At 39.8% G+C, this 18,385-nt stretch overlaps 2 protein-coding genes across 6 annotated transcripts; one reads left to right on the top strand and one right to left on the bottom strand.

The window, feature by feature from the left end:
- Positions 1-705: 705 nt before the first annotated feature.
- Positions 706-9,187, bottom strand: tfdp1a (transcription factor Dp-1, a). Of its 4 annotated transcripts, none has more exons than XM_062403110.1 (12): positions 9,026-9,187; positions 6,936-7,022; positions 6,653-6,746; positions 6,339-6,460; positions 5,498-5,619; positions 5,160-5,325; positions 4,856-5,002; positions 4,682-4,750; positions 4,029-4,180; positions 3,321-3,487; positions 2,023-2,101; positions 706-1,889 (listed from the first exon to the last, which is right to left on the bottom strand). In XM_062403110.1, the coding sequence occupies exons 2-12, from the start codon at positions 6,945-6,947 to the stop codon at positions 1,751-1,753; spliced, it is 1,269 nt and encodes a 422-aa protein (XP_062259094.1). In that variant the 5' UTR covers positions 6,948-7,022; positions 9,026-9,187; the 3' UTR covers positions 706-1,750. The 4 variants fall into 4 exon arrangements, with proteins under 4 accessions (XP_062259094.1, XP_062259096.1, XP_062259093.1 ...); XM_062403112.1 differs by having other exon boundaries at positions 6,653-6,719; positions 9,026-9,185; XM_062403109.1 differs by lacking the exon at positions 9,026-9,187 and adding an exon at positions 7,838-7,987.
- Positions 9,188-11,530: 2,343 nt separating this feature from the next.
- On the top strand, positions 11,531-17,427 carry dcun1d2a (DCN1, defective in cullin neddylation 1, domain containing 2a). Of its 2 annotated transcripts, XM_062402076.1 has the most exons (7): positions 11,531-11,580; positions 14,065-14,281; positions 14,411-14,579; positions 14,893-15,023; positions 15,117-15,199; positions 15,989-16,085; positions 16,180-17,427. In XM_062402076.1, exons 1-7 carry the CDS (start codon positions 11,578-11,580, stop codon positions 16,257-16,259), a joined length of 780 nt encoding a protein of 259 aa, XP_062258060.1. In that variant the 5' UTR covers positions 11,531-11,577; the 3' UTR covers positions 16,260-17,427. The 2 variants fall into 2 exon arrangements, with proteins under 2 accessions (XP_062258060.1, XP_062258059.1); XM_062402075.1 differs by lacking the exon at positions 11,531-11,580 and having other exon boundaries at positions 13,612-14,281.
- The last annotated feature ends 958 nt before the right edge of the window (positions 17,428-18,385 follow it).

The raw sequence follows: 18,385 nt of genomic DNA, 5'->3' as shown, positions 1-18,385 counted from the left end.
CCCATGCTTTAAATTGTGCAAGTTTTACAAGCAAAATTGATTTAAAGCGAAATGCACGGACGTGTTCTGCGGCTGCAGTATTACACTTCTCATGCCCTGTTGACATCGACTCAAGTGCTAACAGGGTGTGCTACATTTTGGCCCTTGTCTGTTCTCCATGTCAAAAACATTTGGACACACTTGATCAAAGTAGGGCAGTGTCATTGGCAGCAGTTACACTTCTGTATCCATGTCTGTACTAAAGGTAAATGCAAATAATCATGTAACAGCTCTAGCTTAAAATAAATACCAACAGTATGCAAGTAAAGGAGAAAATAATGAATCGTTCTCACCTCAGACAAATCTCCCTCTTCTGGAGTTTAGAGCACGCTAATGAGGATTTCCTCTGACGGGCAGACGCCTCCTCAAACCCACCTTTCCCCTGCACATGTCTGTGTGCCACCGTGCAGCCATGTGCTTTTGATGAAGAGGCTCTCAAACCATTTGAGCCTCTTAAAACAGATCTTCTCAGACGGTTTGTTTAAAGAGCAACTACTACTGGAACTTACAGGAAGGCTACATGGTTCAGACGGTACAGAAAGAAAAGAATACTTTGAGGTACGAGGTGTCTTTACAGAAAACGTGATGTTGTTCCAGGCGTGACACAAACTGTAGGTGAACTTTTGGCTGCAACAAACCTACATACTGTACATTATAGAAACAAACTTATTAAAACAATCTATATTTAATTTGCAAACTTATATTAGATTACAGAAAAGGTATTTGGAAGTCAGTACATGTGTTGCTCAGTTTTAAAAGAGATCTTTGAAGAAACACACCAAGACCTACACAACCACACATTTTGTTACATCAATATTTTTTTATCTCTTACCACTGGCCTCTAAAGGATACTATAAGCTACAATCGTTGTAGGACTCATGTACGTAATTAACAAACAAAGCTTATTCACCTATCAGGAGCCTGGGTTATGAAAGTTCTGACCTTGCTGGTGCCATAATTTTTGTAAACACTACCAAGGCGTTAACAGGGTGGGGATGGAGAATTCATCAACTCCAGAGATACAAAAAATATATATAAACATAACTAGCAAACAAGATCAGGAAAGCAGCTGCCTATAGAACAGAAGGAAGTCGGCCCAACACAATGGGGGATAAGAAACTATTTCAAATTATTGCCCAGAACATAAAACAAAAAAAAGGTATCGACACATCCGATGGAGCCCCATCCTGAGATGACATGGCAACTGTGTCAGGCCATTCAGAGTCCATGGTGCTGCTCTAACAAGCGCTAAGCAGACACTTTGGCCATCGAGGAACATTTTGATCATCATGTCTGCTATATGTAATTGGAACATAATAGGAATATATATTCCAACAAGTACATTTTACATTCTCCAACAGCAGTAGATTTTACAGAGGGTTGTTTTTAGTGGGATGGCTTATTGAGAAGTAGATTAGACATACAAAGACTTCAGTGTGGTGGCAGGGCCACAGACCACAGTTCCCTTGGACGACACCACCCCCAGAGCTGTAGTGCATGTGCACAGGATTAAAAAAGATGGGTACGAAAACACACGCACACACACCTCTGTTCAATATTTCATCTACACCCCTGAAAAGCCAGACAGAAATACAGGCATGGGGAGCAGGGGGAAAGGTGGAAGAAGCGCACACAAACAGGGGGACTAGATTCCCACGGTGAAGGTGGTTTGAGGGACTGTGCTTGTTGGAGCGCCGGTCTAAAGACAGGATTAGTCTTCGTCGTCGTTCTCGTCGTACTCATCCTCGTCGTCGTCATCCCCCATGTACGACACTGGAGTCTCCACACGAGAGCCGCTGTAGTGAGAGTCATTTGAGCTGGAGGCCATAGTGCCGTCGGTGCAGCCATCACTACGAGGAGGAGGATATTATTGTTCAGTTAGAAAACAAGTGAATGGTGGACACGGTGATACAGGAGCGTGGTGAGTACGACAAAGTGATTTCTGTCACATGTGTTGGTTGCTTTACATGTTAACCTTCTCACCTGCTTGCAGGGTAACGAGCTCCATTCGCTGAGGATCCTCCAGTGATGTAGACATTACTAATGGGACCCTTTGCCATCTCTGAGAAAAGAGAAAATACATCAACCTACTGAAATATGAATTTGATGATACCTGAATTGATCATGCTGCTGAAGTCACACCACTGTTACAATGAGGACCCACTGTTAGTGAACACATCACGATCATAAAGTGAATAAAGACAGAAGATGTGTCTCCACTTCCTCCTACTATCTAGAAGTGAAGCCAAAATGTATCAACTCCCCAACAGACATTTATCTCCAACAAGTAAAGACTCGACTTCTTAACTTACAACTGCACTATCTTCATTATTTCAAGGTCATCAGAGGATTTTCACACACGTTTTCATCAAATTAAAATCTTTCAACTTACAATGCCGGTCATTGTTAGGTAATCCTTTTCAGTATGTTTACAGGATATAGAACCAACTAGGGATGTCACGATATGAGGAATTATCACGGTTTCCAAGATATTTTATATTATGGAAGGAAAGACACACGACAAGTTATATATAGCCAATATCGTAAAAATATTTATTAATATTAATATCGATATTTATCAACTATATCCAGTTAGTTCTTATAGTGTAACATTAGCCTTTTAAAAAAATATTTATTTTAGCCATTTTATTAAGTTGCTTTATTGTGGAATGTTGGTTATTAATTTTTTTGTTTCCTGTCATCATGAGCAGTGTATCTATTTAGGAATTTTATTTTGAAGCCGCGCCAAAGAAAGTTGTTCTGTTTATTTTTTCACAACTAGTTCACAACGAATTAGTTGTGAAAAAATAAACCTTGATTGCCCTGGATAAAGCCACATTCTACATGTCCTTATCCTACTACCTCTCAGTATAGGTGAATTAAACTCTCGACTACATTTATAATGGTTAATAGGGAGAGAGAGAGAGAGAGAGAGAGAGAGAGAGTGAGTGTGTGTGTGACAGCATGTCAGCTGCTCCTTCGGAGCTGTACAGAAACTGAAAGTAAACATGGATTTATTCTCTCACTGAGAACTCCTCCGATGAGTTTTTTGGCCAGCGTTGGTGGAAATAAGGATGTTACTTCAACTCCCTCTTGGTAATACAGACACAAGCGCACACACAAATTACGTGACACCCGAGAGGCAAGACATCATAGTTAGATACCGTAGTTTTCACAATTCTTGCAGTGATGAAACCGCGGTTATTGCAAAAATCTGTAAATCCCGAAATCTTTAGAGCCAACTATTGAAATGTCTCTGGGAAACAAGCTGTGGCACTGACCTATAACGTAGGGCTCCAGAGCTTTGGGCACCAAGTTTCGTGCGACCTTCAGATCCTCTGGAGAACACTTTCCCACCTCCAAACCACAGGCCATGCCCATTCGCTTCAGCACCTCGATGTCATCATGGATCTCAAACATGCTGTCGAAGTTGAACAAATACTCAAACCTGCAGATGAGAAAGAGAGAAAGATATGAGAATGCTATTTATGTGTTTCAAGGAGTAAATTGTGTATTTCAAACAATGGAAAATACCAGAGATGCAATATATCTGATCTTGTTAACTTTGTCAGTATAAATTTTGTTTGTGATAAATGTGCATTTTGGAAAAATCCATTATGTTTTTAGGAGTAGGGTCAGTGCAAAACAGTTGTAATTACATACAAATGGACTCTTAAGCATGGGTAGTTTGTGACCATCAAATAAACACACACAGCTACAGCTTCCACTATGACGAGGTGACGGGCCAACCACACAGTAAGATTTCTCCTGATACTGATGATGGGAACAAGTGAGAATGACCAAGCAAAAGCACTGCAAACCGCTCTACAATGAAGCAACAGCAAACATTGTTATGTCAGGTCTATCTCTAAAGACAGAAACCCACCGGCGTCACACCCTTGAACCTGCACCGGATCCTGACATGTTAGTTAGAAACTTTGGAAGAACAATTTATAATTTGTTTAATAAAAATGCAGAAGATGACGTACTTGTCGTTGGAGATGCTGCAGTCAATGACAGTTTTCTTGCTGGTGTTGACAATAATAAATGGAAGGTGGATGATGGAGTTGGGAGGTGGAGGTCTGTTGGCCTGCTGCTCTGTTTGTCTGTTCCGTTGAACCAGGTTCTTAAACGCTATTTGCTATTAAGATAAGATCAAAGAAAAGGTGAAAACTTTGATGACGCTAAACAGAGTGGTGGCTTTCTGTGATACCACATTTTACATTATTAACAAAACATTCTTTAGCTGGATACATTCACCAGCAATGTAAAGGAAGTCCATCAAGTAAATAGTTTGTAGCTTAGCACAGAATTCACAGATTGTCATACACACAGGACATTATCAAGCTTTGCAATGCATTCATTTTATACCCTAAGTAAACATATACATTTTTGCATGCATAACTGCTATGAGGAAATGGGGAGGCATTATTTTATTTAACTTGCTCAATGTTTCCTTCACAGCAGAAACAGGTATAGGAACACATAAAGGCCAGTTTCAGTTATTGTAGAGCTCACATGCTTTCTCCATAGCTTCTGCGGCATTGAGACGTAGTTACATTTAAGCTGGCCTCAGAGCTATAGTTGCTGTAAGTGATGATCAGCCACAACACACACAGAGAAGCATTCAACTCTTCCCCACCTGCAGTATGAGCTCCTGAAGTTGTGATTGTTTCTGCTTAATCCTCTCCAGCCGCCTTTGTCTTTCCACCTACAGTTAATATGAAATAAATTATTACGATTGATAAAATACATGATTGAGAGTTAACATCCCCAATACAAGCTATTAAAACAACAGTCTTCAGGGTTTTTCTACCTCTAGGTTTTGGCACTCCTGTGCCGAGTTGGTGGGAAGGCCAATCCACTTAATTTCTTTCTTCTCTTTAGAGATAATGTTCATGGCCATAAGCACATTGAGTGCATCATACACACGCCGCCGAATGTTCTTCTGGTCATACACGTGCTAAAAGGAGAAAAAAAACACAAGATTCTTAATATTAACATGAATTCGAAATCATTTAAGTTGTAAAATATCTGGCTTCATCAGACCCTTTACCAAACATGTCAGTATACAATTTAGATTTGTACGGTTTTAAAAAAAAATGTCATGCCACACTCACCGAGTCGTTGGGTGACATATGATTATCTGCAGAGCTGAATTCTGCCACCAGTTCATCTGCAACCTCATTGTAGGTGGTGACTCCTTTCTTCTGCACCTTCTCACACACTTTCATGGAGAAATGCCTCAAGCCCTTCCCATTCTTTTCTCCTTTCTTACCACGCTTACTGCAGACAGAAAAGTCCCCCCCATAGAAGCACAATGATTATCATGTCAAAATGTATGCATTTCCTTTTTGAAATGGAATATCAGACTTTACACATGCTATAAAAACGTATTCCTGACTGAGCTCGACAATACCCTTGATTCATAAAATTGAGGATCCTTTTGAGGACTTACCCCGATGACCATGGAGAGGCGTCTGATGGTTGACTCTGAGTGAGGAACTGTGAACTTGGTGTATGTGGACTGTTTACCAAAATGGTGTTTGATACCGTGGGCCGCTGAGGTGTGCCAATTACCTGCAGAGGACATAGAAGGACAAGAAGGAGTAAATGTGCTGCTGACATGAAGGAGACTTGGCCACATCTCCTTGGACAAGACTTGTGAGGCTGTCGGCATAAACTTAGTTCTTCTCCAAAATTCAGTATAATCAAGTCTTTGCAAATAAGGAAGGTAATTTTGACACCAGCTATGTGTAATAAAATGTATCATGTAAATAAAGTTTTACTGAAGAGATAAGTAAACGTGAATGGGGGTCCCTCGCATCAGGAAAAATATAAATTTAGTATTTGAGAGATATTTATTGAATAATAATTACTAGTCATGACCATAGTAAGACCAAATCAATTCGAGACATGCTTTAAAGTATTGAAAAGATTGGGAATCGATTCCATCACTCAGGTGATATCTAAGCTGATTGACGTTATGTATATATTACATATCTACAGTATAATGGGATGATGGGTGTAATCCTGCTGACTGTAGAGTTGATAGGCTTAGGATCAACTGCCTCCACCTACCCCCCGCCCGGTCACCTCACAATGATAATGGAGGGGGCTTACAGAACAGTAAGACACAGTAGAGAAGCCCAGCATGCACATGCATACACAAATGATTCGGCAGGTAACTGACCATTTAGAAAGCTGAATCTTGTATAACTATTTAGAAGTTCTGTAAACTCTCCCACAAATCTGGTTGTGAAAGCACAAAAGCCAGACGTTTGTCGAGCATCACTCACCATGTGTGGCACATGTTGCATGTGTGCCGTGATGTTCACGTTGGATGGCCCGAGTGTTTTGGGTAGCAGCTGTTTGGCCACAGGGGCAGCTGTGGGCTGGACAGTAACCAAAGATAGGACACCTGATAGAAGACACAAGAAGACCAGTAATGAGTAGAGCTCATGATTGAAACTCCATTGCCCTCTATCGGCCTACTAATAGCACATAGGACTACACATGGGGACATATTGGTTCCTTGTGCTTGAGTTCATGTTATCTAAAGAAAATACTTTTTACACTTTCTATGTAGATGACAATTATTCATAATTTGTACCTTTGCTTGGGCTCATATTCTGATCGATGAAAACCTTCAGCTCTCCGTTTGTTTCAATCAAACCAGCCTGCATAGGACATGAACGAAAGACGATCTAAAATTCAACAAGTTACAGATGATTCATGAGTCCAGATTTGAAAAAAAAGAAACCAGGAGTATAAACATAGGAATATTGCAGCAAAATAACCACTACACCATCAGCTAATATCAGCTACAGTAACTGCAAAGTGAAACAACGTGCAAAACTGTCTTCCAGTAAAAAACAATGTGTTAGATTACTTACATCTTTTGCCATGATCCCAAGGGACCGGAGGAGTTGAGATTCAATCCGAAAAGAAAATGTCCCTTTTAAGCTTCACTCTTCAGACCCCTGGAGACACACAGAGGACAAACTTCTGAATAATGACTCTGGTTAATTTACCAAAAAAAAAGCTAAAAACCATTACATTTGTCTGCACAATAATGTGTTTAAATACATTCATCAAATACATTTGTTATGCAATTAACCTGAACTTATTTCTGCACTAAGGCCCATTGTAAGTGCTTGCAGCCAGCACATTGTACGAAGCTACATCACAGTCGTTAGCTTGAGTGACCGGATATTCCTCTTATAGGATTAAAAATAACTTGAAATGTGCGTATTTTTATAAAAAGCTCAAACAAATGAGGCTTTGAGAAAGAAGTCTGACTGCAGCGTGACAGCCGAAATCCACATTTAACAACCCATCGATGGCCACAACTTTTCTCCGCTAAGTGTGCAGGAGGCCTACTTCAGGTACCGAGCACGTCCTCCGGAGAGGCATCGTCGAACTTCCACGGGTCAAGCAAACGTTACAACTTTCCTACACCAAAAAGACCCGCTAATAAGTGATCGTTCCACTCGGTTCCAGACAACGAGGATGCACTGAGTAGTAACAACACCCAGTTGGTCCCAGAGCAGCAGTGAACAAGCTTTTGTTGAATGCAGCTAGCTAACTGTTACCGCTAGCGTTGCATTCAGCTCACTCACAGCTAGCTAGCTCGTTAGCTTCTGCACGTTTTGGAAAGGATTCCCGTTCAAAAATACAGCATTTGCAGGTTGCACGCTACGAATTCCTGACAAACTGGAGTGTGGGTGAACATGTAAGAAACGTGTGTGCGAGTACCAGAGAGGATAAAGCGAAAATAGTAATTCTGTGCACTTACGAGTGCACTCCCCCGTTTCTTCGACGGCTGTTGTTGTTGGCATTTGAGAATGGAGGAAGAGGAGGTCTAAATCCCTTCTGAACAGGAAACAAACTAAGTCAAGTCGAAGTTCTTTTTCCCTTAATTCGAAGTGCAGAGTATTTTATTAGTGATGAGTATTTAACTCCTGGGTTTGTTGTCTCCCCAGGTTTCTGTGTTGTGATGTTGATCGGTATGAAGCGGCGATTCTGCCTGTTGGTCGTTTGTGGAAGCTGAATTAAAAAAAGTCTTCGTTTTCAATTGAAGAAAGATGGACCACGGAAATACATGAAGGCAACAAACACAAACATAATGTGCTTTGCTCCTACTGTGAATGGTGATCATCTATATCTAAAACTAACAGAAAATATAGTATGGAAACAACTTCTGAAATGCCTGTTACTAGAAGCTAATTATTGTTTTATTTTCTTATGTTATTGACAATCACTGACATTTTGTTGTCACATACTTATCACCTCGCAACTAGTCAGCGACCAACATAACAGCACCAAGAGTTTACATTCAGCAAAACCTGAATACATCAATCACCACATCAATATCAATATTAAACAAACTAACCTGAATATTTACATTCTGTAAATGTAATAACGTTTGTTCGTTTATTATAAGTGGCGCTGACCTGTAATCTCATGTGGTTCCACAATACAGAGTGTTTGTGATGAGAATAGTTTTGAAAAATAAATATAGTTTTACATATCAGACGATAACCAGTCATAATCACCGTGGAGCATTACACTAAACTAAAAGCCCCCCTTAATGACTACATTCGTCTCAGCTACCCATAGAGTACATTAGCAGCTTATCCGAGAAATACATTATAGTTAAGGTGCAGTGTTGTAGAGCTGCTACTCTGCTAGTTAGCAACGCTTCGTTTGTTATTTTAGCGACTGGATGTTTCGGTTTGAAAAGCCTCGAGCACCGGTGCTTTGTTAGCCAACAAGCGCTACGCTAGCAGCTAGCCGGCGAGCTAATCCACAGCTGTCACCGAGAACACCAGCTGAATGAGCTTCGATCAAACTCCTGTTCACGGGATACAAAGTCCTCAGGAGCAGCTTTAGAAGACCGCTTAATAAAACATGTCTTTAAAATGGAGAACTTTGTTTTTGAAGCGGATTGACAGCGAGCCACAAGTCGATGGGAGCGACTTACCGGTGCACTTCGCAGGCTAGCAAGTTGCTCGTTAGCCTCCTCTGTGTGAGTTAGCCACTTGCTACAGCAGCGCGACTCTCAATCTGATCTTGGCGGTGTCTGGGTTTGCAGGAGTGTGATTGGTCGACGGCGACGATACGACAGCAGAACAGTCAAAGTGCTTCGTGCCCACACTCTGCTTCTCTGCAGCCCGGAGGAGAGCAACCGGTGTCCAAGGTGCCGACAGCGCCACCTCTTGTACAGGAGTGCGAGGCTGCTGTTGCTTCACTCCCGCACTTCTATGCTCCACTGGTTATTGCAGATAAAAAGTTTTGGTGGCACCCAGAATGGATCGAATATACCCGTTATCGATGTTCACCAAAACATTCACTCATTATCTACTCAGCACTGTGCCGATGGAGGGTTGGGTGAAGTGTTTGAGTCCACAAAACACTTTTGAGGATTCAAGGGTAACCAGTGTTGCATCCAAATACAATACAATTGAAGTAACTGGTGACAACTTCTTCAAGCCTAAAAGACAACAGAAAAAAAACACAGCCTACCTTCAAAATGCTCCTGGGCTGTGTGGGCCTGCAGCTATTTAAATTTGTAATTGTATTTAATTTTTTGCTATGTTAATTGATTTATTCTTTCTGCTCCTTGTCATTCAAGATTTGACATATACTGTTCCTTTAAATTGTTTTGTTTGGTTGATGAATGAAATAAACTTTTAATTTTGAAAATATGTAGGTATATATATATATATATTCTTAATATATATATCTTCCGTTGTACTGTATTTTGTACTGTATTTTTACACATTCAACTTGGCTTTTTTATATAATGCATTACAAGGCACATAGTTTTAAAAACCTTTTATTTTATACTCTTTCCTATATTTTGTATTTCTCATCATTGTACTGGTCCTGGTCGGTATATATTTCTATTCTTGGCTGTAGCGAGCGACTGTAACAAAACCCAATGCCCCTGGTGGATCAACAACCTCTGATTGTGATCCTCAACAAATGAGATGATGACATCTGAATTGAACACAAACAAGCTCCTGCTTGAGCTTAAGGATCGTCATGTCAGTTTTATAACGTATATAAAGTAACACAGTTATGTTGTCAGGATACATTTTTAAGTCTGGGTCAGTTCAATTTCAACAACAATAAAGCCCACAGTTTACCACAAGTGTAAAGTAATTGATTGAGTTGACAGTAGTTTTCCAACAATTGCGTCTCAAGGATCATTTGCATGCTGCTGTGAGTGTGACTAGCATGATGTCAGTGTGCTCGATGTCATTGGAGCCTCAGTCACTGTAAAACAGAGCCAACAAAAAAGAGGAAGGCTGGTTCCCACAGATACTGTATCAGCTGCAGAGCCGTGTTTATATTCACTCTTATTCAAGGGTGTATTCCCTTTCTCATGAGATAAAATTCAGCTGAGCCACCAAACAACATTTACTTTTACACCACAGTCATTGCTTAGGTTTTTAAAGTCAGGCATCATCGCAGTTTATCAAGTTAAACAATTGCTCAACAAATTGCATAATTTGTGTGCAGTTCTTTAAAAACAGATCCATCCTCCATTATTTTAGGATCTGCACTCCTAATCACCAATTTCAAGATTGCTCCAATCGAAAAACAACCATTAACCTAGACTTCTTTTCAATCAAACATTTCATCACGGTTTGGTTTGATTTAAAAAGGATCACAATTCTGCAATGTCAGGCCATAACATCTTTTAAATTCAGAACCTGCACTACATAAAAAATATTTTTAAATGTTTATTTTACTCTTCGCATAGTTTTCCCTATGTGTAAACTAAAATTATAATCCAATGAGGCTCAGAAAGCTTTATGTATAACTTTCATAAGCAGTATCCACTTTATTTGATATATACTTATTATATTATATTATAATATACCCTAACATCTGCTGGTGGTCACTAACATCAACTGGTTTATAGGCATTAATTAGTGTGATAGAACATACAAGGGATAATCTCCATCTTGTCCTACATTCTTAAAGGGGACCATGTTTAGTTCCAAAAGGCAGCGAGGTAATGATGACTGATCTATATTCTAAAACTACCCTAATATTGCAGTTCTGCAATAAATCCTGCCTACTGATGTAAAATGTCCAGTGTCTCAGGGATGGAACTGTATATTAAACTCTAATCTTACTTTTAAGGCTGTAGAAAATTATCTCATAACACGATGGGGAAAATAATATTATTATATGGAAAACCTATAAACTAATACAGGCTGATACAAAAGTCCGGCAGTTCAACCTGCATTCCTAGAGAAAATGTTGAAAGGTTGTTGAATCAACTTTTTACAGTTCCTCTGAGTACTACTGTATTTGCTTTATGATACTGTGGGAATCGTTCTCATTTTTACTCTATTGTTATTTTCAGTAACTGTTTGACATCTATTATTTACAAATAAGTCAAATGACAAGATAAACAGTTTCTGTTCAAACCATAAATAGCTCTGCGCGACTGCTTCGGCGCATGCGCACAATGAGCGTCGGTCGGGCTACCGAACTGGTGAACCAGCGGGTGTAAAAATGGTAGGTAACCAAAATAAACATGAACCCAGGCATCGGCTTTAGCACCGTGAAGACCCAGCTTCGCCTCTGGTGTCACAGTATTAAAAGTGCACGTCGTGTCGCGGTTTGACGAGCCCGCGGTCCTCAGTCGCTTGTGTTCGCTGCTGTTAACAGGGAAGGTCAGTTGATGTTTTGAGAGCAGCTAGCTAGCTACACGTCCCTGTTGGGTAGCCTGGTAACTTCGGCTGCGAGCAGGGTCAGTCTCTGGAGCTCAAACCCGGACCCACAGGGGGTCATGTCGGTGTAATCCACACCAGCAGTCAGGTCCAACGGGTTCAGCTCCACCGCTAATGTCTGCGAGACAGTCCCCGGCTAACTTAGCTAGCGTTAGCCGGGAGAAGTTCCTAGCCGGGTGGTGTGTAGACAATGCTAACCCAGCGTTGCCCACTCCGGTGACACCATAATCCGCGTCTGTGCTCAACCATAGACGCGTGACTTGATATGAGTTTAATGAATATGAACCAGGGAAGGTTGGAGAAGTCACTGTTTCACTCTCTAGTTTCAGGAAACTCTTCGTCCAAGTGCTCAGGTCGTGCAGCTGCTCTGAGGAGGTGCTGCTGTGTGCTTCTTCAGGATACGATCTATAACTGCTCGATTATATTTTCCATTATTAAGTCATCTACATTTTTTTTTTTTTAACATAATCAATTATACTTTAAAATCTCAGAAACTGCACCACATAGTTTCCCAGGGCTCAAGCCGAAGTCTTCAACCTGGTTGTTCTGTCCAATCAACATTACTCATGTTACTGTAATGTAAGATTAAAACAAGCAAAGTGTCATATTCATTACATTGCATATCATTTAGCTGATTATTTTATCCAAAGGTACATTCCAATAAGTGCATTCAATCATGAGCGATCAACTCAAACACTTCTCTGTAAAGATATGCATGTAACCTGGATGTCAAAATAGTTTCTAATAATTTTCTACGGCTAAAACAAGCAGTGATTCTCATGATAAATATCTCAGGCAGATATTTTCTCAATTAACAGATTACGGGTTTTGTCCTTGTCTGTTCAATGGCCCAAAACCCCCATATATTCAGGTTACTGTGATACAAAATACAAAAATAAAACTTCATAGCTGCACATTGAGAAGCTGAAAAAAAAACTAAATTTTGGCATTTTTTCTTAAAAGTGGCTGATATTATTATGAACTTATCAAAACAGTATTAGAACTAATATAATCAACTTATTGTTTGTTGAGCGATTTGATAATTAGATATTCATAACACGGATATTGTGTCAGGAGACTATATGATAAAACTGTCATATTTGATTAGGATTATAAATGGATGCAATAAGCGGTTGTTTTCATTATAAATGAATCAGACGTCTTTCCTGATAAAGTGATCACTGGTGTCCAAAACAAATGAGACGTGAAAGTTAATGGTTTCTCAAAGGCCAAAGTGGCATCTTCAGATGTCTCTTTTTTTCTGATCAGCAGTTAAAACCCACAAATATACAGGTTACTGTGACATAAAACATCAAATCTGCAACAATTAATACCAAATGTTCGGTATTTAACCCAAAAAATGTACTGATATTATTATTGATTTGTTTTTCTGGCAGTAGTCTTCTCAACTTGTTGATGCAGCTACAATAGACTAATCAATTAATCAGCTGATCATAACATTTGTATAGTGTCAGGAATGAGATATCGTTTAGAATTTGGTTAAAAGTATTATTTTAACTTTGAAGCGTGAACAGTGTTTATTACGGGTCTTTAACTGCTGCATTACCATTTAATGATACAGTCCTCTGAATTGACTCCCTCAGTCAAATATACACTGATGACTGTTACTGCTTACATCATTACTGATTTATTGTATTCTTTTATAAACATAGATTTTTTTTTAAGCTTAACTTTACCTTCCTCCAAATATCCTCACAGTGTCACTGTTGACAATATTCTGACTGTATTATATCATTACTTTTTATAATATGTATATATATATATATATTTATATATTTGTAAGTATTCCGGGCAGAGTGCTTGTGTTACACTCCAGACTTGTTGCACCTCTAGGTCCTGGTGCTGGCATCTCTTTACCCTACTCATGTTACATCTATGAATGTAGTTATCTGTGGGGCCCACAGGGGTACAGCATGTGCTTTGAGAATCCACAACATCCCCCTTCAGAAAAGCCCAGCCAGTCAAGTTGCTTTTGGACTCGACATAATTATCACCACAGCGTCTTGGCTCACCCACTGTCCTGTGTGTTTGTTGGTGTGACAGACTAACCTCTTTAAAATATGTGTCAGTGTGCTTGTGAGTGCCTCCCGCTCTGTACTGTCCTTACAACGTTGCCTGAATGCTCGTAGATGTGTTTGTCTCGTTCTGTCTTTTTGTCTGTGTGTCCCTCTGTGTTTGTGCGTTGTTTTCTGTGCTCCTTGGTCTGATTGAACCGGTGTCTGACAGCCCCTGTCCTGTACTTACACAGCATAAGCTGAAATCTTCGCAGAGGGACAAGGTACGGCAGTTCATGTCCTTCACACAAGCTGGGGAAAAGACAGCTGTGTACTGCCTCACGCAGAATGACTGGAAACTAGAAGTGGCGACCGATAACTATTTTCAGAACCCAGACCTTTACTGTAAGGAATCCATGAAAACCTCCGTGGACCGGAAAAGGTTGGAGCAGCTCTACAATCGCTATAAAGGTTGGTGGGCTAATTTAACAGTGTTTAATACTGTGATATGTTTAATTGAATAGAGCTTTTCCAAAAATAATTATATATAACTTATAGGCACAACATGTTTGCATGAATGTGTTACTTTGTTCCTGATAGATCCACAGGATGAGAATAAGATTGGTATTGACGGGATCCAGCAGTTTTGTGACGACCTCTCACTGGATCCAGCCAGCAACTCCGTGCTGGTCGTTGCATGGAAGTTGCGTGCGGCCACTCAGTGCGAGTTCTCCAAGAAGGAGTTTGTGGATGGAATGACGGAGCTGGGGTGAGTGTTGACAACAACAGCCTGGGAAATGCTACCGAGTGGGACATAAACACTGTGGCTGAAGTATCTCTGCCTGGTCGATCTCTTGGTGTGGCTCTCGGGAGGGAAGGCCGTCTATAAATAGACTCAGTCAACCACCGCTTGAGTATTCTGTGTCTTCATGGAGTTACTCAATGGAAGCGCGGCTTGTTTTGACTTTTGAGGCTCATGTGTCACAGTTCACTTCGGTATATGCGCCGTCACGCTGCAGTTGGGTCGGCTTGTTCACGTATGATCATTCAGAGGCTGTTGCTCATTTTGTCTTCTATTTCAGGTGTGACAGCCCAGAAAAACTGAAGGCCATGTTGCCAAGATTAGAGCAGGAGCTAAAAGATACTGGAAAGTTCAAGGACTTCTACCAGTTCACCTTTAATTTTGCCAAAAATCCTGGACAGAAGGGTTTAGGTAAACCGAGTGATTATAATAACAGTGTCTTGCCCAGTTCTGTTATATCTTTTTAAGAGTTGGTCTTCTCTGTGTGTGTGTGTGTGTGTTCAGACTTGGAGATGGCAGTAGCCTACTGGAACCTGGTTCTCTCAGGACGATTTAAGTTCCTCGATCTTTGGAATCGATTTCTTCTGGTGAGTCAAAGTGAACGCCTGGATGTGTCGAGCAGGTTATCAGCCATTCACATTCAAAACTATGTCTTTTGTCAGTTTAAATCTAAAAGTTCAGTTTTTATATTAGTCATTGCTGGACACTGATTTAGCTTTTCTGGCCACAACAAACCCTGACCTCATTTTACTTTACATAAAAGTTAGTGACGTCTATGCAATGAGGTACAGACTTAAATTACATTAGAAGGAAAATAAGAGCACACTAAGTTCAAGTAGTCAAATTACTTAGGTCACATCTACTCTATTACGTTTTAGTTTTAAAAGGAATCAATGTTGATACGTTTGCACCTGCCGTCCACACTACTCTAGTTTTTGAGCGCCTAAAATGCTTCAAACGCCACTGGCCTGATTATAGTTTAAAAACTCTGACGAAAAAAAATCCCTGCTCTTAACTTTTACCATTGTTGTTTCTTGTTTGTAGTTTTTTTTGTAACTAAGCAACCAGCTGTAGAGTTGACACTCTGCTTTCTTTTGAAAGAACAACTCTCATGACCTGTGTACATGAATGGTCACCTGATATGTGTTTTCAGGTTTGTTAGTATGTATGAAGATAAGGTTTTATTCAGGGCTAAAACACTTGATGCATACATATTCGTAAAAGAGTGCGATCAGCCAGTCACACCAGATTTTTGATGAGATCTAAACCTGCAATACAATATCATTTAAATGGCTGACAAAAAATCCTGGTTGAAGAGAAAATTCATGTGTGAAACTCTGCATATACCAGTATGTTCATCAGCAGTTTTTTTCCAGGAACACCATAAACGATCAATTCCAAAGGACACGTGGAACCTATTGTTGGACTTTGGTAACATGATTGCAGATGACATGTCAAATTATGATGAGGAAGGTGAGTTGAAAAAATGAAACAGTGGATGAAAAGTTCAAAGTAATCACTCATCTGTCACTGTGCCACTAATCATATGTTGTGTTTTCTTTCTCAGGAGCGTGGCCAGTTCTTATAGATGATTTTGTGGAATTCGCTCGACCGATTGTAACAGGATCAAAACGTAAAACTCTCTAAATCCAATCACAACTCTGGAAAGCCAGAACGTTGTTTCTTTTACAGTGACTTCATAGTTTTTTTTAAGACTTGTACAAAAAAGGTGAGAATTGTAGACTTCAGAGAGAAAACAGAAGCACTTGGAACTGTCAGGAAACCCCCTTTCAGGGAGCTGAGTAAAAAAAACTGGGAACAACTGTCCTCGTGAGACTGAGGCGTCGTATGGACGCTGCCAGATTCACCTCATGTCTCTCCTGTTGGATTCTCAGTATCCTGGACGCCCCTCTGCTCTGCTCCAGGAGGAGCGATAGCCGTCAGGCCACAGCCCTGTGTGTGAGGACGGACACAGCACTGAGAGGAGGTTACTGGCTGTGTGCACTCTGAAAGGACCGGAGAGGAGAATGCAGTGTGTCTTAAGATTCTTTCTAGTCAGCTTTGTTTTGTTATATGAAGCTCTGAGTGACTGTGCAAAGTTCCAATGTCTTACTCTAACTTCGGGACATCATGCTCACGACACCAGCACCAACTGAACTGTTGCAGTTTTTACTGTACATACTGTATCTATTGGGACAGTTTACAAAGAGAGCTATATGAAAAATAATATAAATATGTTGAATTTATAAATGCAAAAGATGATTTCTTTTATGTACAGGAAATGCTCAGATCTCTAACGGGATGCCTCAATATTGTGGATGATTTACTGTCGGTTTAAATGTTCGGTGGATCTGTCAAATCATGGAGTTGTGAGCTTCTCATTGAAAGCATGTTGAACACGTTTTGCTACATTTTGGGCTGGTTTCACAAATAAATGAGAGTAAAGGCAGTGCTTTAATTTAGATGATTGAAATTGGTTGGTGGTATTGATTTGACTGAATAATCGCAGTCGGGATTGGGTCTTAAATCCTAAATGTAATCACTCCTTTCCACAGTATTCAGGATTTTATTTTTATTTTCAAAAGAGAATTTCTTTGCAAAAGTTAGGAAAGCATTGAGTCATGTCTGAAATCTGCTCTGTTGCAGTTAAGACAAATTTAAAGTTAAGACACACATACGGGCCCTTAGGATTGCATGGCACATATCTGTATGTTATGGCAGCACAGAGCCCTTACGTCAGAAGCCGGGACGCTAAAGAGGGCAACAGGACAATAACGTAAGCCTTAAGAATAAACTCCTGTCTGTTCAATATTCATGTTTCTGTTCAAGCCCATCTGTTCAGTGTTACTGAAGGTAGTGAAAACAATATATTGTTGATACATCCTGTAAGTAGCCTAAGTATATTGTTCATTTAAGAAAGATGAATAAAGCATGAGTTTTTCCATAATCATAGATGTATGTAGCTCTTTTATTGTCCATAATATATAATGGACATTTTATTTATCACATTCAGGACAACCGATTAGACAAGAATGGGTTTCATAAAACAGAATTAGTATGGCAATAATAACGTGACATATATTCTTTATTGGCTTATTCACAGCAGAGATTTTGATGTGGCTCAGTTCAAAATGCACTGAAAGCTAGAATAGGACTCAGTAGAGTACATACCTCCATCCGCTTAAATCAAGCTGTAGCAAATTTAACACATATCAGATCCCTAAATGTGTGTTTTTTTCTATATAAGTTATTCTCTAGGAAATTGTTAAAATGTCTAAAAAAAACGTATTTTGTAATGCTAAAGAAAGTGGGAAAAAATGATCGTAGTCTGGATTTAGCCCATCGTAGCCCAAATTCAATGAATTATTTCTTGGTCCATGTAACATCCGCCCACCAAGTATCTGTGGAAATCAGTTTTGTAGTTATTGTGTAACCCTGTTGACAAACAGTCAAACCACCGACCTCTTTGTTGCTAGTATACAATTAATGATGTCTTTATTCCAATTAGCTGAATATGGACCAAATTCAGCCAAGACAAAACCAGACAAGAAAATACCATCTGTGGTAGGTTGAGGAACCTTTTGGAGCTTTGAGTAGAGAGGATATTTCCACCAAGACCCAATAGTCAAATTACATTTAAATTCACTAGATGCCCTAATCTGTCCCCTAAACCATGACATTTTTTAATCCAGAACTATGCCCTTTATTTTGTCCAGTCTGGGCTACTGTAAAAAAAAAAAAAAAAAACATAACTCCTGATAAAGGGCCTATTC

The sequence above is a fragment of the Platichthys flesus genome, chromosome 13 (assembly GCF_949316205.1).
Source record: "Platichthys flesus chromosome 13, fPlaFle2.1, whole genome shotgun sequence".
NCBI classification, from domain to species: Eukaryota; Metazoa; Chordata; class Actinopteri; order Pleuronectiformes; family Pleuronectidae; genus Platichthys; species Platichthys flesus.
Note: the sequence above shows the minus strand (reverse complement) of the source record. Positions and strands in the feature narration are given on the sequence as shown.

Bases quoted from the DNA above. Each gene is read 5' to 3' on its own strand.
- tfdp1a (XM_062403110.1), bottom strand. The intron at 5,003-5,159 runs GTGAGTGTGGCA...TTCTCCTTTTAG, and splicing joins ATATGTCACCCAACGACTCG to CACGTGTATGACCAGAAGAA. The intron at 3,488-4,028 runs GTACGTCATCTT...TCTCATCTGCAG, and splicing joins TGCAGCATCTCCAACGACAA to GTTTGAGTATTTGTTCAACT.
- dcun1d2a (XM_062402075.1), top strand. From the start codon at position 13,936: ATGCTCGTAGATGTGTTTGTCTCGTTCTGTCTTTTTGTCTGTGTGTCC. The intron at 15,024-15,116 runs GTAAACCGAGTG...GTGTGTGTTCAG, and splicing joins TCCTGGACAGAAGGGTTTAG to ACTTGGAGATGGCAGTAGCC. The intron at 16,086-16,179 runs GTGAGTTGAAAA...TTTCTTTCTCAG, and splicing joins GTCAAATTATGATGAGGAAG to GAGCGTGGCCAGTTCTTATA.